Source organism: Trachurus japonicus, chromosome 2, assembly GCF_045865225.1.
Source record: "Trachurus japonicus isolate A0001 chromosome 2, Traja_1.0".
Lineage (NCBI taxonomy): Eukaryota > Metazoa > Chordata > Actinopteri > Carangiformes > Carangidae > Trachurus > Trachurus japonicus.
Window position 1 is genome coordinate 4,646,152 of NC_140908.1, and position 27,842 is coordinate 4,673,993.

The 27,842-nt window shown below is 44.0% G+C and overlaps 1 protein-coding gene across 1 annotated transcript in view; it reads left to right on the forward strand.

Moving 5' to 3' along the window:
• The first annotated feature begins 658 nt into the window (after nt 1-658).
• The window catches only part of LOC146990648 (transmembrane protein 182-like), a 30,524-nt gene continuing 3,340 nt past the window's right edge, over nt 659-27,842 (forward strand). The window contains exons 1-4 of the mRNA XM_085804301.1: nt 659-735; nt 1,187-1,283; nt 1,377-1,490; nt 1,576-1,729. Coding sequence (XP_085660427.1) covers nt 661-735; nt 1,187-1,283; nt 1,377-1,490; nt 1,576-1,729 — 440 coding nt within the window. The 5' untranslated portion in view covers nt 659-660. The remainder of the gene's footprint in view (nt 736-1,186; nt 1,284-1,376; nt 1,491-1,575; nt 1,730-27,842) is intronic.

A 27,842-nucleotide genomic window follows, 5' to 3' on the forward strand; every position in this document is an offset into this window, starting at 1 on the left:
AATTTAGTATCGACCTAGCAACAGAAAGGATTTTCAAGTCCCAGATGATGAACTCACACAGACACAGTTGATGGGAAAAGTCAAACATTTCCATTACTCCAGATTATTTAGAAGCCCAAAGAGAGAGAGAGAGAGAAACATAGAGATATCTTCCGTTTTATCCAACGAAATATTCAGCTCCAGGCCATATTTTATTTTCACGGCGGTTACAACTATAGTGTCTCTCTGAAAACGGGGCACTTTACAGCACATTCACTAAAAAAAAAATTAATTGTTCTAAAATTTGAGTTTGGCAGCTGACAGGAACACTCTACATGTTGATTTTAGTTTGTTATTTATTTTCACAAGTAACATAATGTTTCTAAAATAATAAAAATAAGAATCCATGGATGGTTACCATGTTCTAAATGTCTTGTTGACCAATCAGATTGCTTGGTCGGAACTACCTGTTGTATATTTTCATTTGAAACACTGTGCAGAGGTGTGTGTCGTAATGGGAGCTTCTTTGTCGCATGGATGTAGTAAATCAGAATCTTTTCTTTATATCTGAGCATTAAAGTGCAGTGCAAAGTAATTAAAGGTAGTGGAAGATAATGTAAAAAGAGGAGAAGCAGAAGAGTGGGACAGACTGAGAGATGTCTGCTGCTGGGCCTCTTCTTCATGCTGATATCCTATGGGACAGAGTACTGGCTGCTGGCCGCCGAGTCCTGCAGCCAACCAGAGGACGGACGAGGGGTAAGTGTCCGTAGAGAGTGCAGGAGTAAGTTTATCCACACATCAACTGATGAGTGTAAGGACATTAAAACTGCACGAGAAGCAAATAGAGAAACAGAACAAATTAGAAATGTAGTGAAATGATTTAAAAAAAGACAACTTTACCCACAGAAATGTCACAGAATCTATTGCCTTGATACTGAATGGTCATGAAATGTCCTCAAATTCAATAATGAACTAACTACAGAGAAACTCAATCAAAGGTGAATTAGAAAAATGTGTATATTTTACATCTTATCTGACCTACAGTAGTAGGTTATTTGCCTCAGGAGAAGACATGACCTGCAGAGGTCAGAGTTGCTCCATTTTATGGACATGGCCCCATCAGTTACACTGTTTTCTCCTCTGTTGCAGCTCTCCAGTGTGTGCAGTTGCACACATGTTTATGACTTTTTCTTTTCTCCTTCACCAGGCTGTGAACAGTATGAGGGTCTTTCACCAGGGTTTGTTGTGGCATTGCTCCTTCACGGTCATATCCCATGAATTCCCTCCGAGGAATTTTTGGATTGGTGAGAACTTAAACTATGTGGTTTTAATTTTCAAATGATGCAATGAAACATGAAAACAATGCAGAAAAATCTTTTTTTTACTTTAACTCTCAGCAAATCGGCCACAGTCGAAGGTGTGCCAGGCTGCTTTCCTCTCCCTATCAGTGCGCCAGTGGGTGGAGCCACACAGTTTACCTCAAGAACCCTATGAGCATTTCTCTGCCATTGGTTTGTATTAGGGATTCAATCTTTATGTGACAATGCATTATGATTTTTCATAATCACAAAGTTTAATTTCCTCCTGGTCTGTCAGTTTTTAGGACTTTGTGGAGCACCTTCTTCGTCTCAGGCGTGGCCGCTGTCATCGTGGGCATGTTTCTCATCACCTGTCCCGCCACACTGACGGATCACAAGCTCTGTAAAGGGCCTTTCACACCGAACGCGGTATGCGCTGCGCCCACCGCGAGGTACAGCGCAGACAGGCGCAGAGCAGGGCGGCAGCGCGTACACATATGGCGCGAGTTGCTGAGCAACCGAACAAACAAGACAGGATTTGGGGGGGTATATGCAAAGATATGTTCGCCAGGAGCTACAAAACGACCGCTTCCAGGTGAACGTTAGCGTCAGGCTGAGCAGGGAGCAGTTTAACAGCCTGTTAGAGAGAGTTGGTCTGATCCTCAGGAGGATGACAACTCACTTCATGCATCCCGTCACTTTAACTGAACGTCTGGTCGTTTGTTTTCTCTCTGCAAGTGGCTGATTTTTTTTCAGACTCCACTACATCCTCTCCTATTGGACGCGCCGAGATGTCGTCACAGCGCGCTGCGCCCAGATTAAGGGGCTGTGTCCACCAGACGCGTTTTCAGCGCTCTGGGCGTCTATTTTACATTCAAACCCTATTGAGTTGGGCGCTCACAGCGCTCAGCGCCCTCGGCGGTAAAACGCCCTCGGCGCTTGCTTCTTTTTGTCGCGGCGCTCAGAGCGCTTCGAGTTGAAATCTGTTCAACTTTTAGAACAGCGCTACGCTCGTCAATGTCACTTTTCCCCGCACTGACCAATCAGAATCAAGAAGGGGCGGGACTTACGTTACCGACAGCAACACAACCGGAGACGTGGCTCGGTTTATATCATGACCCACACTTGTATTGAAGGTAGGCCGACTTCAGGGTCCATGTCAAAAGCTGCTGCTAATGCTATTGTGTATTTCTGACACTCGTTGTAGTGTTTACATTAAACAAGGCCGGAACACGGAAGTGTCAGAGGACTCGTTTTGTAACCTAGCAACAGCGGCGTTCTGACGAGGGAGAGAGAGCGCGCTAAGCGCTGGGAAAGCAGCGCTGAGAGCGCTGTCAGAGCTGAAAGCGCGTCCGGTGGACACGGCCCCTAAACATTTTTTAATTCGGGCGCAGCGCGCCGCCGCGGCATGCGCCCACCTCGCGTGCCGCTCAGCTCGGCGCAGAGCCGTTCGCCGGTGCGCCGCGGTAGCACGTACACAATGAATGGGTTTGCTGCCGCCTTCCGCCGCCTGCCGCGTTCGGTGTGAAAGGCCCTTTATGGCGGTAAGGAATCATGCATTTTAAAGGGACAACGAGGAGTTTTGGAAAAGTGAAGCGTTTTCACACTACATTTATGAGCCTCCGCACCGTGAAATTCTTTTGACCGCCGCGACGGACTCATGTTTTCATTCATCAAGAATTAAAGTCAGAGGTTCAAAGACGATCACATACCATCGTAGTTCCGACCATAAATGGCGATTCAGCTGCGTTATTCTCATGACTCGTTGCGAAACCGAAAGTAAGGAAACGCCACCGCTACCACTAATAATAACAAAATAACGATAGAGACAGAACGATATATTTATCGAAAATGGGCCCATTAACAAGTGTGGGTAGCGGAGATTCATCCACATTAACGTGAGACTTTTTTATAACCGAATAGAAACTCCTCGTTGTCCCTTTAAAGGGGACATAGGCTACAGTATTATGCTCATTTCTGCTACTTCACATGGTAGGCCTACTTTGATGTCTAAAAGTAATGTTAGTAACATGGGAGCGATGGCTTGAATATTCAAATCACCCGGCTGGTGAATAAACCAGGTGAAATTAAAACGGCTAGTTAAGAGACACATTTTCTGACTATGGCAGTTTACAAAATGTTGACGTAGGCTAGTTGTCAAAAATGGAGCGAAGCCTGCGAGCTAATTCAGGCAGCCAACTCGAGCTGCGCTGCTTCACTCTCATGACATCTACACACACCCTCTCAATCTGGCGGTCTATTTAAGATGGGCGTTTTACCCATCGTCCTCTTTGCTCGTCTATGACACAGCAGCATCTCTCAGCGGTATCCTATTTTCTGCCCCACCTCCACCCCAGTAGAGCTGGGTATTGTGCCCAATTTCCTGAATCGATTCGATTTCGATTCCTAAGGTTCATCATCATGTCTTCTTCGCTGGGTTTCTGATGACGTCACTTCATAAAGTTCCCAAGGCAACAGAAGGAAAATGGCTGCTCTTGTGTGAAAGGCAACATTTTTCAACTTTCTGCTAAGATATATTTGATTTTGCAACGAAAATGCGCATATTTCGCACATTTTGCATGGAAATCGGCGATTTATGCTGACTAGCTTTGGATGAATACTTTGCAATTGCCTTGGTTACCTTACACTTCTGATTGTGGTTAGGGTTAGAGGTTAGGGTTGTGACACCAGTTTATTTACATGCTGAGACTCTGCTGTCAGCTTCGCTCATTAGGCCTCATGGATTCTGATTGGTTCCAGGTGAGTGTTGAAGTGGCTGAAACCCATGATGAATATCACCTGGAACCTTCTTTTATGTGACTTCTCCTCACAAGAAATCTAATTACATCATCTTAGATGTTAATATTAAGGTTCAAAATAAGATTAACTATTGAATAAAATAATCACATCCCTGTTTATCCAGAATCAGATATAGTGATGACAACAATGTGTTATGAGGTTGCTGTTTACTCTATACAAAAAAAAAAAAATCACAAGAAATGTGACAAAATGTTTCCTTTTATTTCTCCATAATATTTTGTCAGTTGGGTCAAACAAGAGTGAGTGTATTGTACCAGTGTTTTTATTTTTAAATAATGGAACAGAGTTATCTAAAGTGAATACATGCCATTTAATTGTGTGGAAAATTAGAATAAGTGCACTGCATTTAATTAAATGAATTAATGGCTTGGAGGCAATTTTTTTGTTCCAATATTTATTTTTCCTTTTTTTTTTTTTTTTTAGATGTAATTTAGCTTAAACAGTAACAAAGACAAGAAAAGTTGCTCTTTAAAGCAGAAGTAAGTGATCCGGTGGTTTTGGCTAACTTCCTGTCAGCCGATGGAGTTAGCAGTCCCCGCCCTCGTCCCTACGTCACCACATTCACGCGCATCCCTTGGCTGCACACACAGAGAGGACCGCCCCTTTATGCCGCTCTCTCTCCTCATTGGATAAAGGTTGTAGGATACAAGGAAAGTTTTCTCCTCGGCTTACAGCAGAGCAGAGTGACTGACAGACCCATGTTTCAGACCAAACACTCTATGTAAGTGATTGCTGTCGGAAGATAGAACTATTTAAGACTTATATTAACACAAACATTCTGCTTACTTCTGCTTTAATTGAAATAAAATAGTCCCACACCTGTTCTCAGGCCTGATCAGGTGCTGCTCGCTCGTCTAGGATCATCACCTTCAGCTGCTGCTTTTAAAAAGCCTCTGTTTGCAGGAGCACATGTTTGACCGTTGTGTGTGTGTGTGTGTGTGTGTGTGTGTGTGTGTGAGTGAGAGAGTTGGGGGTGAAGTCATTTTTCTCTGTGATGTTTAAAAGTTCAAACTGAACCTTTTTTTTCTCACTTGAGCAAAGTGTGGGAACATTTTCTCAGAGAGAAGCTTGTTGGGACGTTGACAGCAATCTGCCATCATCTATAATCAATACCTCCCGTCTCAGCAGATCAGGCATCTGTTGTGTCGCGGCTGCCAAAGCATCAGGATGTGATCGCTGTCACTGTGCAGAAATCACACACATGCACGCACACAGAAACTTCACTCAGGCCAACGTTTGCTAGAAAGCATTCTCCATGTGTGAGACACTGCGGAGTGCAGACCCAGACAGATTAAAGGCCCAGGCTGTCTCTGCAGTAATGCGACAATTAAATGTAAATCATAGCCTTGTTTATAAAAGTTTCTGCAAAAATAAGTTTGCATTTGTTGAAAAGTTGCTTCCAGCCACCAGAAAAAACAAATTATAAGAAATGAAACAGTTTTGTGTGTTTTTTAATTGTCGTTGTGTGAGCGACATAAATTATTCTTCAGCTGTAAAAGCAGCAAAGAAAACATCACCTGCTGTGGAACTGGCTCAGCTAAAACACAGGTTTCCAGCTGCAGCCCTGCAGAGTGAGGACAATACGACGGCGACGACAAAGCAAGAATAAACAGCAAACAGTCAATAAGAAAGGATTTAATAGTGGGGGAGAAGCAAATGCACAAAACATTGACTTAAATAAAGTTTAGGCTTCAAAGTTTGGAGAGATGTTTAAATTTCTAAAACAGAAAATCCAGATGACCTGATGCTACAGTAGACACCGGGGCGGCGTGTTAATGCACAGGAGCAAATATTACCCATAATTCATTATCAGATTGCTGCCAGAAATCAAGAAAATACCCCCCCCAAAAAACCCATAACATTTCATAAACCTCTCACTCTGAGCCAAGCTGGGCAAATATTTAGCAGCTGAAGGATGTGACAGTTTGGCCTGATGCCTGTAACCGTAGCGACCGTGTCCCTGTGTGTCAGGCCTGAGTCTGCTGGCCGTGCTGCTGATGTATCTGACCTGGGTCCAGGACACGGGTCTGTCAGTCACTCTGCTCTGCTGTAAGCTGAGGAGAAAACTTTCCTTGTATCCTACAACCTTTATCCAATGAGGAGAGAGAACGGCATAAAGGGGCGGTCCTCTCTGTGTGTGCAGCCAAGGGATGCGCGTGAATGTGGTGACGTAGGGACGAGGGCGGGGACTGCTAACTCCATCTGCTGACAGGAAGTTAGCCAAAACCACCGGATCGCTTACTTCTGCTTTAAGTCCTCAGGGCCTCCAAACCAAAACCACCACATCCCAAAGAAGCTGAAACCGTCTGTAAAACCAAACCACCTGCCTGATACTTCCATCAGCGATGATAATTGGAATCCTTGATTAGAAATTGTTCATTATAAAAGGATTCTTCTAATCAATTTAACAGATCCCTTTGAGATTAATACTCCAATACTCTCAATCTGCTGTTTTATCATGACTGATAAATCAGCTTTGACAAAAGTGGAGAGGAGAAGGCTGCGCCTGCTGGAGGGTTGAGTAGATTGAGTGTGACCGGGCCTGCCTGTCATTAGGACAGCAGGTTGAAGCGCTGACATGCGGGGGTCACAGGGATGGAGATGATAATAAATTAGACTGTCATAATCCATTTTCTGACAGGACGGCCACTTCAGGGGGCGTCTGTAAAAAGCACAACAGCCACCAGAGGGCAGTGTTGTCTCAGGATAATATATTGGATGCTGTTTCTAATCTCACAAAAACCACTTTATCATAAATCCTTACGTTGATGTCCAACAATATAAAAAGCCGAAGTTGCAGTGTTTGCATCAGATTAGCCCCCGCGCATGGAGCCTGGAGGGAAATGTTCGAGGTGATAATTAATTCAACTGTAATTTTCCCCCTGCAAACAAAAGGAAAATGATTTTTTTTTGTTTATCTCAAGATCAGTACAGTTCACATTATGTTTTTTTTGGGGGGGGTGGGGGGGTGGGTGGCGGTGGTGGGGGTGGGGGTTGGGGTGGAAGCACACAGTCACACCTTGATAATTGGAAAAGGCAAACAGATGCGAGACCCTGAGATGATACAGTGACAAAAGGGAGAGAAAGGGGAGGAAAAGGAGGGGGGTGGGGGGGTAGTTGACACTGCTCATCAGCGAGTCTTTCAATATTCTTTCATGTCTGACGCTCCTGCACCTCTCCATACCTTCTCCTCTTAATCTCCGCTGTGAACAAGGTGAATATAATTACACCTGAGCATGTCACATTCGCTTCCCTGGCCCTCACTGTGTTTAAACATCTCTGTCACCTCCTCTCCCTCTTCCTCTGCCTCAGTCATTGGCTTTTTTTTTTTTTAAAGGGGTGATCTTGACTTCCACAGTGAATGTGAGGAGATCCGGTCATATCGCCGGGGTTTCAATCTTGCGAGAGCCGGGACGGTGGCAGGTTCATTACTGAGCTCCAGCGGAGGATGTGGTGGCCGCTGTAGCTGTCAGCTCTGGACTCATACACTCAGCACCAGTGGCCACATCATCACACTGGGGGCTTTGTCCTCAGTAGATAGAGCTGTCTGCAACAATTACCACAGGGGCAACAAAGACACGGACTTGAAGACACGACTGTTATGTCTTTTTAAAGGCATTAATCACAAAGTTTCATTTATTTCTTTGACTTGCATGTTACATTTGTAGTATTTTAGGGGGTGGAGACAATTTCTGTCTGTTTTTAAATGTTTTCAATTTATTCTTTTTTTTTTTTTTTGCAAGTATTTTTTGTGGGTTTTTTCACCTTTAATTGACAATAGTTGGAGGAGAAAAGGAGAAGAAATGGGGAGATAGAGAGGAGGAATGACACACAGCAAAGAGCCACAGGGCCGGCTGCAACGAAGACTATAGCCTCTGTTTTTGGGGTGCCCGCTATATGGCACCCCAAATCTGTTATTGTTGTAAATCTGCAAATGTGCAGACGGCTTGAAATGCGCAGCAACGTGCAAATGATTACAACAATGATACCAAGGTTGTAAATCTGAAACGATGAGTTTCAGTTGGCATGAAGCCTTCAGAGTACACAAATTCATTTCATACATTCTTTTATTATTATTATTTTTCGTACTGGTTCCAAACCAACACCAAATAGTGCCTAACGGAATGGAGGTTGAATGTAGCCAACTTTTCCTAAGTTATCTACCTATTCACCATTGGTAATTATGTGCTGATGTTTGCTTTGCAGCTTGTCCAAAACAATAAAGAAACAGCAGCTTTAAGTCATACAGCTCACAGACATTGCACATTTGAATTAGCTTGATGTGAACTGTATGTGTGTATGTCTCTGTAATGTGCATGTGGGCAGGCCCAGGTTTATGTATGCAAACAGTCCCTCTGCTTTAAGCACTGTGTGGTATAAAACAGAAATAATAATGTAAGAGGATGTTTCTGTGTTCGTGACATAAAATAAAACATACTGAGCATCCATTAAAAGGTGGATGCAACCTTATCCCACCACTTCTCCTGATCCCCCCCCCCCCCTGCTCGCTCTCCTCTGTGTGCTCTACCTCCACATTACCCGGAGGCCAACCCAGGGGGCGCAATTATTCAGGCCTTTGCTCAGCCAAGTAGAAGAAATTAGCCTCTTCTCCTGAACCAAGACCTTCTAACCTGCACCAGGACCTCGGGCTGCCTCTCTGACTAGCATGACCCCCCCTGTGACTTCCCTCTCCAGACCTTGTGTTTTCCATACATATGAGCCCAGGCTGGCCGGAGCCATGCTCGGCTTGCCATATGGGCTCCCCCTTGCACCGCCCGGCTGGCAAAAGTGGGGCTGCGGAGCTGGGGGCTACGAAACCGCAAAACACCCCCACACCTCCACTATCGTCCTCCTCCTGGGAGGATGCGGGTGTCCTCCGGCCAACCATGTTCTTTTAACAACAATTTGAGGGAAAGTCAAAAGATGGAGAGCAGCAGATGTGTCATCCTCGATATAACAACGGCCTTTAAGAGCCGTGATTTACAAAAGAGGACGATGGAAATTGAATTTAAGAACAAGAGTTGAAGTCGTGCAACCTATTGTCTACATTTCAAAGATTTCAAATTACCGCAGGTCAATATCTTAAATGAGCAATTATGGAAAGTATAAAGTTATATAATGGATGCTATTATGGCAGTGAATGTTCTCTGGGTGTTAGGGCAAAGAATAAGAGCTTCTCTTCCTCCTTTTATTCTCCACTTCATCTTTTCTTTAATTTGCCTTATTCTTTTCTCCCCATTGAAGTGAGTCAGTCACAGGTGATTGGATTTCTAACATCCACTGTCGGGTCCTCCTCTTTACACCTTCCCCTCCTCATGTGTCTGTCTTGGGCTCCTTCCACCTTTCCTCTCCATCTATTCAGGCCAGGTCAGTGGATGGAGGATAATGAGCTCTGTGGCCCAGTGCCGCGCTGCCAGACTCGCTGAGCGCAACAAGAAAACTCAAGGCGTAGCAGCTGCATCACAGAGTCTTCCTGCAACCTTGTGCTGCCTCTTTTAAAGAGAGAGAGCAGGATGACGCAGAAATACACAACGACCACACTGGAGGAAACTCAGTATAGTGAGGAGAATATGTGTGGTTTATATCAAATAGACAGTGGATTAGTGGAGTAGCCTGCAGAGTTTGATGCAGGAGTCATCATAGCACCAATATAAACCAAATTACAAGAACAGTGGTTGTTTTGCTTCACTTAAAGGGACAACAAGGAGTTTCTATTTGGTTATAAAAAAGTCTCACGTTAATGTGGATGAATCTCCGCTACCCACACTTGTTAATGGTTCCATTTTCGATAAATATATCGTTTTGTCTCTATCGTTATTTTGTTATTATCAGTGGTGGCGGAGATGCTGGTCGAGCCGACCAGCGTTTCCTTACTTTCGGTTTCGCGGCGAGTCATGAGAATAACGCCGCCGAATCGCCAGCTATGGTCGGAACTACGACGGTATGTGATCGTCTTTGAACCTCTGACTTTAATTCTTGATGAATGAAAACATGAGTCCGTCTTGCGCCGGTCAAAGAATTTCATGGTGCGCGCGGAGGCTCATAAATGTAGTGTGAAAACGCTTTGCTTTTCCAAAACTCCTTGTTGTCCCTTTAAATGCACAGAACATTGCCCAATTGCCCAGATATTACTAATATTACGATTTTTAATGAAGCTTTACTGTATGTAAGCAGGCCAGTTTTTGCATCAGATGCTGTTGGAAATGTTGCATTTAAGCTCTATAAACTTCATTATATTCCCGACTGATATGATGGATCTGATCCAAATGCACAATATCTGCATTTTCACATTAAAATCTAGTGGATTGTGTTTTTAAATGTGTATGAAAGTCAAAGCCAGAGCTTCTGTATCTGCCATCAGGAGAAAAATGAGAGCGCTTATTCTTTGTCTGGTTTGGTCTGATGAGTGAATATCCCTCCTCCATCCAGTCGACTGTGCCCTCTCTCTCAGCTCCTCAGTCCATCCTGTAGTCTCTCTATCTCTTACCTTGTGACTACAGACACCTGGGGGCTTATCGTGGCGAGGCGCAGGTGGAAACGATGGCTTTTTTTCCCTTTATCTGTGGCCTCTCTCAGGTCACTATGTGTACATTCAGAAGGGTGAACTGATTCTATTGAACTAACCCACAACCTCGCCTCACCTGGGCTCGGTGGCTCTAAATGGGCTTAACCCTGCTCCCATTTTCTCCCCTCTCTCCTCCCCGCCTCGCTCCCTTCCCATTCCCACTTATTTCCCTCCAGCCTCCTTCTCTTTGCCTCTTCCCTCTTGCCTTTTCCCGAGGAAAACGATCAACACCGTGTACTGGAAGAGAGAGCGGAAGACGGCGAGAAAGATTAAATCCAAGTTTCTTTCATCCATGAACGCTTTCATCTTCCTTTTTTTTCCCAAACAGAGGGAATTATCAGCACTGCAACCGACACAGGCTTTTGACGAGGGTGATGGCGCAGGAAAGGAGAGGAGGAGGAAGAGGAGGAGGAGGAGGGATGGAGGGTGGTTGGTTGAGGCTGGTAGTGGAATAAGACAGGAGGGGTGGGAAGTTAGGTGGGAGCAGGAATCCACTTACCATGCATACTCAGTTTATCTGCTGAGGGCCAGTACAGGGGTGAGGGCCTCTTTGCCTTGTCCCAGCATTTCTTACCTTAAGAGCACTTGGTACCAAAATACCTGCCTGAGTGTTGCAGACTCCCCCAAAATAGCACCAGGGGAGTCTCTTGCATTCCTCAATATCTCAACGCGACTGATGAATTGAGTGTAAAAGAGTGTAAACGTGTGTAAAAGGTCTCAGCAGTGGAGTTATTGCTGCTAAAGGAGGAGTGCTAATCCACCCTTCCAAAAATGTAACCAAAACTAAATAGATGATTTTTTTTTGTCTCTCCACCCCCCCTCCCTTCTGTGATGCTTGGCATGATGTCTAATCTCCACTGTTCTGAGTGTTTTTTCATTAAATTTGTGTCAGGACTAATTTTGAGGGGAATGAATACAGATGTCAGGATGCCATCGAATCCCATCGCGGGGCCTTTAATGAGATAACAGGCTTTAGTCAAAGAATTAGCGCTATTGAAAAGGGGGGAGAGAAAAAAAAAGAATGAGATTAGTTCAATGGCATGTGGATACGGAGTGGAACGGGGACTTTGGCTGTTGAGAAAGAGAGGGGAGACCAGAGTCATATCAGACCTGCCCTGCCAAATCACAAATCTATTTCCGACACTGGTATTAATTATCAAACTAAAGCTGCTGTTGCATATTGATTCATCGGGGTGCGCACTTGTATTATCTCCTATTAAGCAGGAAAAAAGGAGAGATTATATGAAGCCTTCGGGGGCGTTTTATGGATCCTGTGAGACTGTTAAACCATGTCACGGACTCCACAGCAACAAGACAAGCTCCCTGTGTGCATGTATGTGTGTGTGTGTGTGTGTGCCCTGATGTTGCTTCTTATGTGGGCTCGAATGCACTCTTAAGCTTTAAATTTGATTATTTTCGTGAACATTTTTCAATTAGCCCTGCAATCATGGCCTTGAATACATTTCTGTGTAAAGAAATGTGTCTGTGTGCAAACATATTCGAGACACAGGAGCAGACGGTGCTATTTAAAGCTCAAGTGAGGCAGCTCCAAATGGCAATAACCTGCAACTTACACTCTCTTCTCAGTTTATTAGGAACAGGCACGGCTTTAGATCCGACCTCTCTGGTCATTTTTTGGAGGTACGAGGTGTAGGGGAGACCAGGGATGGTTGTAACACGTTTTGTTTCAGCTTCTATAACTTGTAGAGTCTGAGGCAAACAGAGGAAGCAAGAGTTGACCAAGTGTTCATGGTAGGGCTCTCAGATTTTCACACAAAGTACCCTCATTTGTCCACAACAAATAGCAATGCCTTGACCTTCTCAAACTATATCACAGAATTCATTATTTGGTGTCAGATGCAAGGAGTGCCACTGTTACAACCCACCTAGATATGCATCTATGTAAGTTTATTGCGCATGTTCCAACACTAAAGCATCTTCCTATGGTTCAGTATGAACAAAACAAAAAAAAACAACCTCATCCCTGAAGAAGTGGTGTGGATCCTATTAGAAGAGCTTTCTTAACATACTGTATTCTGGTAGCTACATGTATGAATGGAAATCTTCGGCAGGAGGTCAGAAGCAGCTCATAATCCATGGAAAATTCCAGTAAAGGTGGTTGACACTTAATAAAACAATTCATACAGCCATGCAAATTCACCTGGGGATGGGTACACATGATATTGATCATATAATATAACTCTAATGTTATCCCTTATTGGTGAAAGTGATGCTTTTTACAACCATCCCCGGTCGCCCCTACCCAGTAAACTTGAGATCAACATGTGACCAGGTTTGGCATCTTCATCCAAATTTCACACAGCAAACCTGAAGCCTCCTAAGGGGCATGGCCATGTGACAAAGAAGTATCTGTACCAGCATTTGATTTACACGAAATGGGAGGATTTTTTTTCTCACTGAGGAGCATGCAGGTTGCAGAAGGAAAGCCCTTCGTTGTCCAGTGGAATAATAAATCCAACCACAATGACCAGCACACGCCCAGAGGATTGAACGTTTTTTATTTTGCACGTCGTATCAAAGTAGAAAGGCTGGGAATGTGATCCGGTGTGCGGCGCGCTCAGCATGCAAAAGCCCTGCTTGAGATTATCAGCAGAGGTGGTATATTACACAGTCGCTGTGACTGGTGGGTGGGTGGTATCCAAAGTATTGAGGCACGCGCGCACACACACTTCACAAATAATGAGACCTCCAACGGTGTGACACCCATTTCACACATGGATGGCATCTGTGATTGGGAAACATATGTTTGTATTGATGTATAATTATGAGCATTGAGTCTCTCTACTTCCTCTAAGTTGGTGGAAATGACTCTGCCGTGTGTATGATTGAGTGAGTGTGTGTGTGTGTGATGGGAAGACAAAGGGAGCATGGGAGAAAGAGATGGAGAAAGAGCATCAACACCCTGCTGACTGCACTCAATCACTTTCTTAATTATACAGCGAGAACACAAGTCACTGTCTGTCCGGAACCAAAGTCACGAATTTGTTGCGAGATATCATCTTCGTCTTTCTGTATCACCTCCTCGCTTTTTTTTTTTTCTCCACCGTCTATACTTGTTCAGGTGTTACACAGGTAGCAGAGCTGGAAATATACTGATTATACAGGAGGCGTGAAGACCGACGTTGTGATTGGGCGGGCGGGCGTGTGACTTGGCCACCGTGGGTGTCCCTCTCTCGCCAAGAAGAGAAAGGTGCGAGAAGAAACAAAAGGAGGAGCAGAGGAGGAAACCTGAAAGATTAACAAATTTAAGAGCCAAGTGGGATGGAAATGGGAAGAGAGACAGAGAAAGATTGGAAAGGGGGGGAAGGGCGGCGGCGGCGGCGGTTTAGAGAGGGGGAGGGGTCGGACCTGGGGAGGGGGCGGCGTCGAGGAGGGCGAAATGAGACCAAATTTTCTTTGGCAATCTCCGTGTTCCTGCTGCAGGTGCCGGGGCCATTTCACTAAAGCAGGGCCAGACGCGAATGTCATTAGTTCCTGAGCCCCAGGTGAATTTGCCACAGTTCCACATGATTAACCCAGATAATTGTGTGTTGATAGCGAGCATGGTCGATGGAATACAATTTTCGGGGCCCAGATTCCTAAACAAACAGCTCAGCAGCAGCAGCAGCAGCAGCAGCAGCAGCAGTAGGGCCAGGGAGCTGGGATAACCACGACCGGTGACAGCGCCAACACTTGTGATGCGGCTTGCGTTCGTGGGCCAAGGTTTACAAAGATGGAGGTGGGGGGACAGAGTGAGGAAGGAGGAGGAGGCTCAGGTCAGCTGTAGGTGACACTGAGAAGAAGTGGAACTGGAGAATTCATCACATCTATACTTTGCCAAATATACAGTAGCTTCGAGATTTGATCGTCAATACTTCATTTTTTCCACCTCAGCTCCTTTTTGTAGCCACTTGAGGGCACTGACTGCAACATTAGCATGTAATCAAAGTCGTGTTAAAGGATAATTCCAGTCATTTTCTAAGTAACGCTCTACAGCTCTAGGTTCTCGAGTGCTACCATAGGAAAAGACCCATGAGAAATACAGTATATGTGCAGCCAGGACTTAGCTCTCCTCCTGCTAGCTGCACATTGCAGTTGAACATTGGCAGAACTTGACTTTGGCCTCTATGATGCTCAAAATATCACTACACGTGCTTTGCAACATCCACCAGTGCTTTACCACACAACACTGAGTGTGCATAAACTCCGTTAATATGAGAGAGCAGTGCTACATGTGTGGCACCTGGCTCTATTCATGCTTAGAAAATAACTGGAATTCTCCTTTAATGTCCTTCTAATGACTTTAAAACCAGTATTTTGTCTCCTGCTGGCTTGCTTTGGGTCCTACTAATGCTTTTGTTTGCCTTAAAAACCCCAAAAGTGGGACAAAAAAGTTGATCCTGAAGAAGTCTTGTAATTTATTAATATCATCAGTGTTTTTCGATGGACGGAGTGAGTTTCCTCCATGACGCTATACGGCTCTTATCATACATTTCTCTATCCTCACTCATCCTTGCAATTTGCTTTCTCACCGAACTTGCTGACCGAGCATGAAAGCCGCAACAATACCTACCGTGTATATTCTCCGGCTTATGGATTCATCAGCAGGTGTGAGAATTACCCGGAGGTGAGAGACTGACTTGATGCGCTGAGTAAACACACAAAGGGAAACAAATACATACATCTGGAAGGGTGAGGAGAGAAAAGCCTGGTGGTGTGAACATACAGTACAGTACGGTGTGTTTTTGTTTCCATTATTATCTATATATGTCATGGTTTGTGCAGTCAAACTCACAATGACTGCACATGCCCAAATAAGAGGTCTACAAATGGATGGATGGCCTGTATTTAACAGACTGAGTACTGGGTGAAATAGTGATGGAGTGAGCCTTAAAGGGATAGTTCAACATTTTGGCAAATTGGCCCATTGCCATAATTGCTATAGTCATAGCAGTAGGTTCATTACCTTTCATTGTAGGTGTAAGCTATTTTTAGTACAGCGGAGCACAGCAGCAGGCTGCTCAGAGCTACGCTATGGAGGCTAAGGGAATTTCTTGGTTTCCCTCATTAAACTCATCAAATACAAAATCCCAAAACTCCACAGCGCTTTTGTAGACAAGTTGTGACCTGCACAACCACCACGCTATGAGATAATGACGGAACGATACGAAACGGAGCCGTTTTCGAGGTAAATTCATACAAAACCGCTGATGCGCGTTACGTTCAGGGACAGTTTTTCAGCAAGCAGTCTCCGTATTTACCCTGTATTTACCTCGAAAACGGCTCCGTTTCGTATCGTTCCGTCATTATCTCATAGCGTGGTGGTTGTGCAGGTCACAACTTGTCTACAAAAGCGCTGTGGAGTTTTGGCATGTTGAATTTGATGAGTTTAATGAGGGAAACCAAGAAATTCCCTTAGCCTCCATAGCGTAGCTCTGAGCAGCTAGCTGCTGCGCTCCGCCGTACTGAAAATAGCTTACACCTACAATTAAAGGTAATGAACCTACTGCTATGACTATAGCGATTATGGCAATGGGCCAATTTGCCAAAATGTTGAACTATCCCTTTAAGAACAAAGTCTGACTTTTTACTCGACTTATGATGAGAGGAGTAAAATGAATTAATGCCTCTGAACAAAAAGCTGCTAAATATAAGACCCATACTGTCTAGTGAGGCATAATGAGGATTGCATCAGGTGAGAAAAGGAGAAATTTCAACCTGTTAGATGCTGACAACACCTGTTTTACGAGAGGTGTGCACCTTAATCTTGTTTTTAGGCACATGCGTGCAAGCCTGAAGTCCCGGGGAATACGGTTCTGTAGCCTGCCAAGTGAATTTGTAAAACATCATCAAAGAAGAGGATGAGGAGAAAGAAACACTGGGGTTTGTGTTCCCACCAGCAGGGAGATAAAACAAGTCAGGGAGCCAGGTATGGAGGGGAGGAGAGGAGTGAAGGAGGACTGGCAACGAGGAGAGGGGGGGAGAAAGGAAGAAAAGAAAAGAAGCCGAGACAGCCAATCTCCCTGGTGCATTCTGGGAGTTGAACCTGGCAGAAGAAATTAGCGACGTGCGCACCAAGTGAAAGGGATAATCCCTCTCTGACGGAGAGGAGTGCAGGGCTGTGCGGCAATGATCCCTCCTGTGTTCCTGTGATTTTAGGTTCCAGGTTTATTTATTAAGAGGATAAGCTCTTCTTCTGTATGCAAACCTCCGAGGCGAGGCGAGAGGGTCGCCGTCGCTCCGGCGCCAAGACGCTGCTGATTTTTGAGGGTCCGCTCTTTGCAGTGATAGCGGCTGCAGAAAAGGCCTTAGCTATGGGATCAAATGCAGACATAGATGGACTAAACGTAGCAACAAAACATTTTTCTTCAATTTAAATCTTAAAATTTCTATTGGTGGTCTATAAAAGAAGATTTTTTTTTTCCAGTTGTGTGCCCTGATCGTAGGAGTTCTAATCTTATATCAGTTCCACCTCCATATAATCTTCTTTATGATGTACATGAAAGGACGTGAAGTTGCCACATAAAGCAGTGCATCAATAAGAAGCACACCAAGATGAGCATCAGCGAGATTGCACGAGGCGACCAGCTGCTCTAAATGCCCCGAAAATGCCAGATTTGGACAGGCTTAAAAGATGAGGTAGAAAAAAAAACACACACCCTCCTTTCATTTCCATCCCACTCACTCAGTGTTGATTGAATGATATCAAAGGCTAACGACACAAGATCAACCCTCCTACACACTCGTCATAAATAAATGTAGCTCTCCAGAAGTGTGCATGTTTTTTTTTTTTCTCTTTATGCTACATAAGATATAACAAACAAGCCACTGTGGAAATTAAGACAAGAGATGCACTAATGGAAAAATGGATGCACTGCTTTGCAAAGACAATCTATTGGAACTGAAAGAGCGTATCAATTGCATAAATATGTTTACCAGCTTTGTTCTTCATGCTGTTGGGGAAAGTAATGACATCAGAGGCGATGTAGTCTGCGTCGTGTCTATTTGTCCATGTCTGACCGTGATCACTGCCACTAAAGGCACGGACATCGCTTCTGTGTGTGTGTTGAAAGTTTGCGAACGTGATTATCTACTCAAATGGAACCATTATTCAGTGGAAATTGTGTTGATGATGGAAACATTTGCACTTTCTTATACATAATTTATTCTCTGGATGCGTCTTGTGTATTTGCCCCTCCTCTCCTTCTCAGGCGGCAGCCATCTTTAGTTTGTGTGAAAGTCTGCAAGAAGTGAGGGGGAAAAAAACTTTTAATGAAATGCAACCAAAAAGGGGCATCATATACTGTAGGTTGAGCAGGCGCCCCATATACACAGGCTACAGTCCTCTCTGCAGCGGCCCCGGTTCAATTCCCCCGGCGGCCCTTTGCTGCATGTCATTCCACCTCTCTCTGTCTGCTCATTTTCTGTCTCTATCTCAACTGTCCTGTCAATCAAAGGCAGAACCCCCCCCCAAAATACTTAAAAATAAAAAGAAATGCAACAAAAACGCTTCATGATATCATTGCATGGCTCCATAAATGGCAACGTCTGTTTGTACGGGCCACCCCAAAATATGATGGGCTATATACCCAGTCAGAGGCATTTTATACATTGTTATACTGGCTTTTGTCAAGTAATTATAAAATATTGAGATCACAATTGTATGTTGCCACTCCTGTATTTTGACTAGTAAGTCTAGTTTTTCTTGCAGTGTTGGTAAATGAAGTAGATATGGGTTTTGCAGACAAAACTGGGTATGGCCAAAACCTGTGTGGACGTGCATACATGAGTACGTAATGCCACCCCACTATAAGTCAGTGCCCCACTTGGGCCACCCCGATCAAAAATGTCTGGACACGCCCCTGCACATCATGATTTTTTAGTTTTTTTTAACCCCCTCTGCTCTAAGCCAATCTCTTCTTGGTGCTGAACATCCCTGGGCTAATGAGCACCTCATTGATTTGTTCAGGACAAGGAGAGATAAGGGAACAAACAGGTTGAGAAGGGGGGATGGTGGGATACACACATGGAGAGTGAAAGTAGTAGTAGTAGTAGAAGGAGAAGCAACAACCAGGAATTCAAACAGTCTTTGCTTTTAGAGCTAAAAGGTCTTGGGTTCGTTCCACCTGCAAATCGCCCACCGAAGGAGATGCGGATGAAACACCTTATTATGTGTTAAATGTCAGGGCTGTATCATTAGCAGGCTGCTCACTTGTATGACTGAACAATGATTCACCCGGCTGGAACTGTTCCCTGTGACAACCGAAGTGTAGTATTCGTGTCACATTACCACTGTACCTGCGAGGAGCGTTCACGCTGCTGATAAGTTCCTAATGATATCATCTCACCGTTCATCTGCAGGGAAGCCTCCCGCTGAAACCGCGAGCCGGTTGACGGGGTGACAAAACTTTTACTTTTTGTTTCGACTGCAAGAACTTTGTCACATGATTAGAAAAAGAAAAAAAAAATCACAATGAGGTCAGGGATGAAGACCAGGACGTGTAAACAGCAATTTCTGATCTCAAATCTCAGTTTCTCCATCTTTAATGTGCCGTCACATTCTGCAAATATGAACGTCTCTCCTGGTTCACTTTGATTTTGAGGCTGTTAACTACAAAGCCTCGTCATCTTTGATTCAGGAGCAAGTTCAATGTCATTTCTTAAGAGAATTACCTCTGAACCAAACAAAAACAGGTGAATAAATATTTACCTGAGAATGCACATGTACTTTTTTTCATCCCTGAGCACTAGTGATGTGCAGTACCACTGATTTTCATTCCGACTAGTAAAAAGTAAAACCAAAGGTGGTGTTGCCAATACCAGTATTGATTCATTTTACAAAAGCTTCATGTGTGAAGAGGTGGAAACTAAAAAAGTAGACGGTTTCAAAATTATAGTGATGCAATGACACTAAAACACAGATTATCTGTCTTTGTTTTAATTTGAATTGTTAGTGGCAATAGATCACTTAAAAATAGACATTAAATGCAAGGGTGTAACTATGGTCTAGACATGGGAGGGGAGTGGGGGTGGAGGATCAAAATGAGCGCCCTTTCCCAGATTTTTTTTTATTTTTAAGTACAATTCCCACAATTCTATGGTATTAATATATGAAAATGTTCTAATTTAGGTCTATGAGCTCAGCTGTGCCGCATTGATTTACACAACCGTGGTTCGCCTCAGAGCCGGAAGCAGATGTAGTCCCTTCCAACCGAGTCAAATAGGAATAACTGATGAAAATAGTTGTTAACCCCAAATAAGTGCAGACTGGTGATAGTATCGATACTTTATCATGAGTAATGATCCTAAAACGGACATGTTTGGTATTGGAAGTACTGATGCTTGAGGATCTATCCGCATATTACTGAGTTGAAGAGTTGGACATTACAGGGAAAATATGTTGGAGGTTCTACCAGAATTGAAAGTTTTCCCAAAAAGACATTACACTCAAAGTGTGTGAGCAAAGGTAAAAAAAAAAGGATGCACATAAAAGCTAATATTTGACTTGGGGAATCTCTAAATACAACCAACTAAATGATTAACACCAAACGTCTCCAATGGATTTATTTTGTCTTATTCCCATTCAGGTGGATGTAAATTAATTTAGTGCTGCGCCTTGTTGGAACATGCCAGACCTGATCCTTCCATTATGCCACACACATCCACAAAGGGGAATTAAATCCTTTGCAAATATCAAACTAAAACCTACCCCGTCACAACAAGGACTCTTCTTGATAGCTGTCTCAGAAGCATAAGCTATCAAATGAGGCGGGTTGCTTGTTTGGGGGGTGGCGGAAGGAGGGACTAGGATGAGGGGCCAATCCTTCTTAGTGTCAGCGATAAAAATCCATCTGATTGAAATTGCAGGCCATTATGATATGAGAAGTAGAGTGCTGGAGAGACGGGGAGAGACGGGGAGAAAGAGAAAGTGGCTGCACAATTGCTGAGGTGCTCCTTTCTTTTCATTTTCAGATGAAAGCTAATTACGCGGTGTGGCGAGAAGACGGGGCGGCGGGCACGATGCAGGAAACGGGGAGCCGAGGTGGTTAATTGGGGTGTGTGATTACACAGGGCTGTAGTTAGAGGGAATTAGGCAACAACACACTCGGCAGCACAGCTCATCATGGGGAGAGTGAAAGGAGCAGGCGATAACGCTGATATCCTCCGCACTCAGCAGACCTTGCCCTCAGCAGACGCTCTACGAGGCCTTGCAGACTGAGATCTGACTTTTAGATCTGTAACACGACACCAGATTGTTAATTTTTTTTTCTTTGCTCTCCATTTTTGGTGACTATAGCTACACTGCGTTTCCCACAGTTGGCTTGGCAGGGAATAAGCTCCAGCAGTTCTCACCTTTTTTCCCCCTTGGAGGTTGCGTTAAGGCTCGACTTTCTGTGGGCGGTGCACGTTTTCTGACTACTACTGAACGCCCGCTTGTCTTAATCCTTTTAACTCTGAAGAAATCACTGTTGCTGTTGCTGCAGATGTTAAATGCACCCGATCCCGTGCAGATCAGTTGATCTAATTCCCTGGAAAACACCCATGGGACACACAGGAACACTTCTTTTGGGCTGCAACAACTGAGCAGCATTAAAACATTTATTTTCCTTTACGTTTGCTTGCATTCACCATTAGCGCTCGAATGCCCGGTATGCTAGGCTATGTTTTGTTTTGTTTGCGTGCCGGTTGGTCCCATAGCTCTATAGATAAACATTCATTCAGATATTAACTTACCCAAAGAAGGTTGGCTGCCAGTTGCCGCTTCAGGGGAGCAACCACAGGTTAAGCACCTTTTTTTTCAGGCTCTATTCTCTTTGTGCATCCAGACTTCTACAACTGGTTCAAGACTCAGACCACTTACAAGACAATTCTTTAACCCTGAGGTTTCTACCAGGCTTTGAACGCTATCAAAGCGACCATTTGTATCGGAGACCTGGCATAACTGCACCTTAACCCGTCCGTGGTCACGCCAGTCCAAAGCAGAAGATGACCTACGGCGTGAACCCTTTCTCACTGCGAGCACTGTGGATGACACTCGAACGACCTGCACTCTAAATTCCCCAACATTATCTCCATGCTAGATGGTCTTTATTGATCTGCATGTTATTCAAAGTGTCTCCCTGCCTCTCCATGTAGACCCTTCTCCTTTTATGTTGAGGAACAAAAGGAGAGGCCGTGAAAAGACATTGGAAGGGTGAGTTAAGGGCTGTTACCACTCGGCTACAAAACCAAAGCGAGTGTTCGACTGGGTGTCACTGGTTATAAGCACCCAGTTCAACCAGAGACATATTTATGGGGGTGAAGAGAGGGAAGTGTTACAGTTGGATCATCCGTCTTCCTGCCTCTTTATCCCCTCCTTTAATTGCTTTCTGTGGCATTACTCAACTCTGGTCAATACGGATCACCTGTGAATGCCCCAGGAAAGGGTCCATAGAGAAGTGCCTTGAGGTTGCATGAAAGGCTACTGTAAAGCTAAATGCATGGAGAAAGAGTGATGGGAGAGGCAATGAAGGTTGTGTTAACTCCAGGTACAGTCTTAACAAGCCGCAATATGGGATCTCCAACAGGATATGTCCACAAAGTTGCTTGTTGGCTGATGTTTCTTCACTCCGTGGGCTTCCAAATGAGATAAATAAAGATTAAATCCAACTTTTATTTTGCTTGAATATGCAACATACATACATACACAGAAAACAGTTAATTCGAAACAAGAATAAAGTTGTGCGCCCCTCATGGAAAATTGTATATTGGACACCTTCAAAATGGCCGCCAGACGACGAGGTCAAATCAGCTAAAACCTCTCCTTTTGTCTCCACAGCCACAGTACATGTGTGATCTTTGCATGAATATGAATTCTGGCCACTTGAGCGCTCTAGTGTCCGGTTCTTGCGTCTCTCCCGTTGTGACTTGGCTGCTCCTTTTTTCCCCCCAGAGGCCTCGTTGTTGTCCGGCGAGCCCACGATCTCCATCAAGCTGCGCTGGCCTCTTGTATCAAAGCCGCATCTGCAGAAGAAGAAGAAGTAGCACACATCAAAGGTGGCGAGCCATCCTGAAATGAAACCTGTGTGTAGTCGCCGGACGCCCGTTCCCCTTTGAACCTCCGCCGCCCCGATCTGCGTGACAAAGCTTCAATTAGCAAACATCAGAACACTCGGAAACAGAGGGAGCGGCGTTTTTCTCCCCTCCCTCCTTCCGTCTCTCATCGTGGGCCTTCTTGATTCACAAAAGCTTTGTTTTTTTTTTTGTGAATTATTCCTGCCTAGTCAGCTGCTGTTATTGTTAATCAATCTTAACCACCCACACAGTGATGAAGGTAACTCGCAGATGAGAGCAAACATAGGCAGATTAGACTGAATGCATTAGAGGCGTTGGTGGATGTATGAAAGAAAGGGCAGTTCGCATTATGCTTCGGTGCTGCAGTTGTGGGTTGAGATTTTAAAAGGTCGTGTCCTCTTTATTCAGGGCAGTGCCACCAGGAAACTGAAGCTTTTTAAGGAGAAGATGCACTTGGACATAGAAAATGTACCTGTGAATTACACTTTCTTTTTCCTGTATGGACTTGAGAGTTGTATTAAGAGTATTCATACTGCACAGTGTTGCTATTGGTCTATTTTTCTTCCTTTTTACTAATACTAAATAGTTTTTTATACTTCTCTCAGTTGGTTTTCATTTAAACTCCTCAGAAAGTTTTGGTTCTACTCAAAAATACACTATGAACATGACTGTGGAGCACTATGTGCTGCACGTGGGCTCATGGTGTCGTTACAGAAACAGCCACTAGATGTCACTCTAAGATGTGATAAAAATCTAAAGCCGGGCCTGTTGTGCATATGTTGCCTCCACAGTCAAGGCAGTTTGGTTAAAAAAAGAAAAAAAGGCATTTAATAGAAACACTTTTACTATCAAACATTTACTATGAGTGATGTACAGAAAACACTGAAAAGGAAGGACATGAATTAAGGAATATTTTAGCTGTTTTTGACACTTGACAGTTTAAATGACACGACTTGAGTCGAAACCTTATGTAAAAAGCTAATAATTAAAATGCTGTAAATATTTTTTATTATTATTTAACATCCAAAATTCTAAGGGGAACTAAACAATCTGTTGTTGTTTCAACATTCCCAGACGCACAATTTGAGGTTTATGTGGAAGAAAAACCAAAACAAAACTGTCACTCCGGAAATGGTGGACATCTCATTTTGGAACAACAGAGTCATTCAGTGTTGGCCACTATTATAAAAGCAGATGCCTTTGTTATCCATTTTTGCTCGGAACCACCTAGTGCTCACAGTGAGCCACCTCTCCTCAACAGATTGCCATTCAAGCTAATTTATGCAGGGTAACCTTTTGTAAAATGTCCATATGCTTGATATGCCTCCCTTCACACAGCCGTGTGCTAAGCAGCTCACTGTAAACACAGATGGACCAAACTGCTGCAGAAATTGAGGTGAACATCTGTATAGAAGCGATCTAATGTACGCTATTGCCATTATATTGCGGTCCCATATGGAAACAATTCTGTGAGTGTGTATGAAATGGAAGGCGTGCACCGCCGTGCTCCAATGCAAGTGCATGCAGTCCAAAAAAAAAAATATTTAAAAAAAAAATGTTTGATTGTAACACGGAGATAAATTCATCTTTACAGCCCATTCATAAAAAATGCAAGATGAACATTTGGAATTTGTTTCATCTCTATCATGTTTTCACTTTAAATATCTAAATCTACATTAATATTCAGGATTCTCTTTGCTTTGGATGAGGAGGGACTACTTTGTGTCTCAGCACAGACACTCAGTGATGACTGAGTTCAAACGGATTCGCCTCAGAAAGCTGACTCAGGGCGTACAAAGGCCACTGATGAGGTAAACGAGTTTCTCCCTCCCATATAATCTCCTTGTTTGGCTGCCATTCTGCACAAGACAGGTGAGGGGCTCTTGTATTCACACTTTTTTTTTCTTTTTAAACCTCTAAATGAGAGCTGCTGTTATTATAATGTGGCCTGAAAATTATTAGGCAACAGATTGGCGGCTATCAGGAGACATGGGGGCTACTGTGAATGGCAGGTATGGCATTATCTCAGCCTTTTCAAGGAGCTGCAGGTTTCAAACTGCCAGCTAATGATTGAATTAATTCAACAAAGGCAAAGAACGTTTCTCTCAGTCTCAATTGCAGTCTCATAGGAAGACTCAAAGAGCAGTTCTTCAGGTGCCGTGTCATCTCGGGGAGAGAATAGTGGGTAAATAAAACAAAAAGGAACAAGGCGTTAACAATTTAAATAGGCATTAGTAAGTCATAACCCTCGGAGCACGTCTCTCATTCCACCTCCCGCAATCCATGTTTAGGATTCCCTGGATTTATTCTAATAAATGCACTGTTTATAAATTTAGATAAACCCATGTGACATTTAAGTGTAATTCTCATTTAAATGGGACACTTTGCCTCCAAGTAAGCGAATGTGTTAGAATAACATGAAATCTGCATTCTATTACACACACCGAGTGTGTTTTACATAATTTCACTGACTGTCTGAGAAAATGAATAAACAAAGAATTATGTAAAATGTTGTGATCTGAATGACTGAAATAATGCACATGATTAAGAAGCGTGTGTGTGTGTGTGTGTGTGTGTGTGTGTGTAAGGGGGTGGTGAGCTGGCGCTGGCTCTGTGCACACAGTGATGGTGGAGGTAAAAACCAGGGCAACAACAAACTGGTGGAAAGTCATATTTATAGAGAATGAAGATATTTTATTTCCCCTTTTTCCTCCTCGTGTCGACTCGTACCTATTTATTTTCTTCTCTGAGGATGAATGTTTGCAGGGATTATGTTCAACTGAGCCACGGTTTGTCTGCAGATATCCCCGCGCTTAATGAATAAAGGTTGATTTTCATACACACAAACAAATATTGTTCCAGCATGAGATCACGCACTACCTGTGTTAAGTCCTCTCTGTGGCAGCTGGAGTCTGGCTGAACTTGTTGTGCTACATCAAGGCGATATCCAAAACAAGATGATTGAACTTTGCCACTGGCCCCCGCCGTTGTTTTTAATGGCGACGCATGGATTTTCTTTAACACGCTGCCAAGGGACTCACATTAGCATGCCATTTAGAACCTGCATTCTTTGCCTGAAATAACACTTATTGCATAATATCCCGATGAACAAGCTCCGGTAATACGCCACAATTAAGCCGGGAAGCGTTTTGCATCTGCCAACCCTCCACTAGCCGCGATTATTTGGCAGTAAGTACACAAAGGGTTATGGGCAGTCGTTTGATGGACACGCAGGCCTTTTGATTTTTAATTGTAATTGTAATCCTCTCCACTTGAGGACTTGGAAATGCATCGTTTGAACCCCCCCTCTCATACACACCACCACCACCACCTCCACCTCCCTCCCTCACCCTCTTCCTCCCCCTGTGGTGGAGATGTGGAGTATTCAGCGGCTGCCCACTTCTCGCCGGCGTGTAGCATTAAAAGGTGTAATCCCACTGAAATGTAAATCACAGTTCTTGAAAACAAATTACGCACAAAGATAACAGGGCCAGCGCTCCATCAATAAGGCATCAGAAAGGGCCTGAGCAGCTCCTCTGTGTGTGTGTGTGTGGGTGTTTGTCTGTTTTTTTAATATATATATTTCAGGGGGACCAAATTGCAGCAGGCCTGTTATCAGGGGTAATGGTGAGCTGTCAACCAAGCCAGGTTGATTACAAGGTTATAGTAAACAATCCTGTCTAACTGCTGTGGACAGACTGAAGGAGGGAAGGGGAGAGGGGGGCAGATGAGGAGCACACATCACATTCATCAAGCAGATTTAAACGAACGCTCAGAGGGTTCGATGGTCGCCATCAGCGGCTCCCTCGTCTCTCTAACTGATGATAATTGCACCTATTTCTGCTTCTCTTCTGGTCATTTCTCCCCTGCAGACCTTCACTTAGTTATCCCATCTCTCCATCAAGCCGCTCGTAATATTAGCAGAGATGAAATTTGCGAAAAGTGACCATCCATTTGTCTGTTCAAAAAAAAAAAAGGGGATGCGAAAATATTGTAAGGGGGAAAAAAAATCTCCGTCTGGAAATGATGGTAAAACCTGATGACATAGTGCGAAATACGGGGGGGTTTGGGGGGGTCGGACCCCCCCGATTAACCCCTTGAGACCCCCTGAAAGACTCAAAAGCAAAATCTGAGGGGGGTCTCAATCTTGTCAAAAAAATAAATAATATAATATAATACAATAATTGTATTGTGGTCAATTAAATGTGTTTAAGATCACCATGTCCAGTATTCATAATTCAAAACATTTATTCGTTTAACATTAAGCTGAACCATGTCACCTGCGCATTATGCAAATTAGCCATGTGCGCCAGCCCAGCGCAGGAGTCGAGCCCACTCGCTATCAGAACAGAGGATCCCGTTCCTCTCCACCCTCTGCCGAAGAAAGTGAAGTTGAGGCCGAGTGCTCTGAAGAAGTAGCCGCAGCCCCTGCTGCTAGCACTGGTGATTGGCCGCTTTTCTTTTTCTTTCTTTCTTTTTTTTTTTTTACACCTAAGCAGGTGGGGTAATGGAAATACCGCAACCCTTGGCTTGACATTAAGGCAGGAAAATAACTTAAGGTAAGAGGCTAGCCTCAAACCCTTCAGGGGTCCGCCCGCTATTCAGACATCCCGCTATTCCGACATGTCACTATTTAGACATCCCGCTATTACGACATCCCTCTATCTAGACATGCCGGTAGTCCGACACTTTTTGATACCGCTATTCCGACACGTCTTTTTTATTTTAATTTAATTTTTATTTTTTTACAGCTGCGATACCCAGGCGCGTCTCTCTCTCTCTCTTTTCTTTTCAGCATGTCTATCACTGGTTTGATGAGGGAGTGATGTTCTTAATCTCAACAACTCAACTATCAAGTCACAAACAAAACTGACACACATGATAAACAAACAGAACTATGCTGCAGTTTGTTTGTCAAGTTAACCTGTCACCTTCAGCACCACGGACAGCGCCGCGGATGAGCCGCGGAGCTGCAGCTGTGAGCGTCTGGGCTCTGGGCTCAGGGCCTGGGGCCTTATTTATCTAAACTGTAAGTAAGCAGTGTAAAACTGCTGCTACTAAATTTTTTGCTTAGGCCTACGGTGAAAAGACACCCAAAATATTTACACCTTTTTCAGATCTATCAA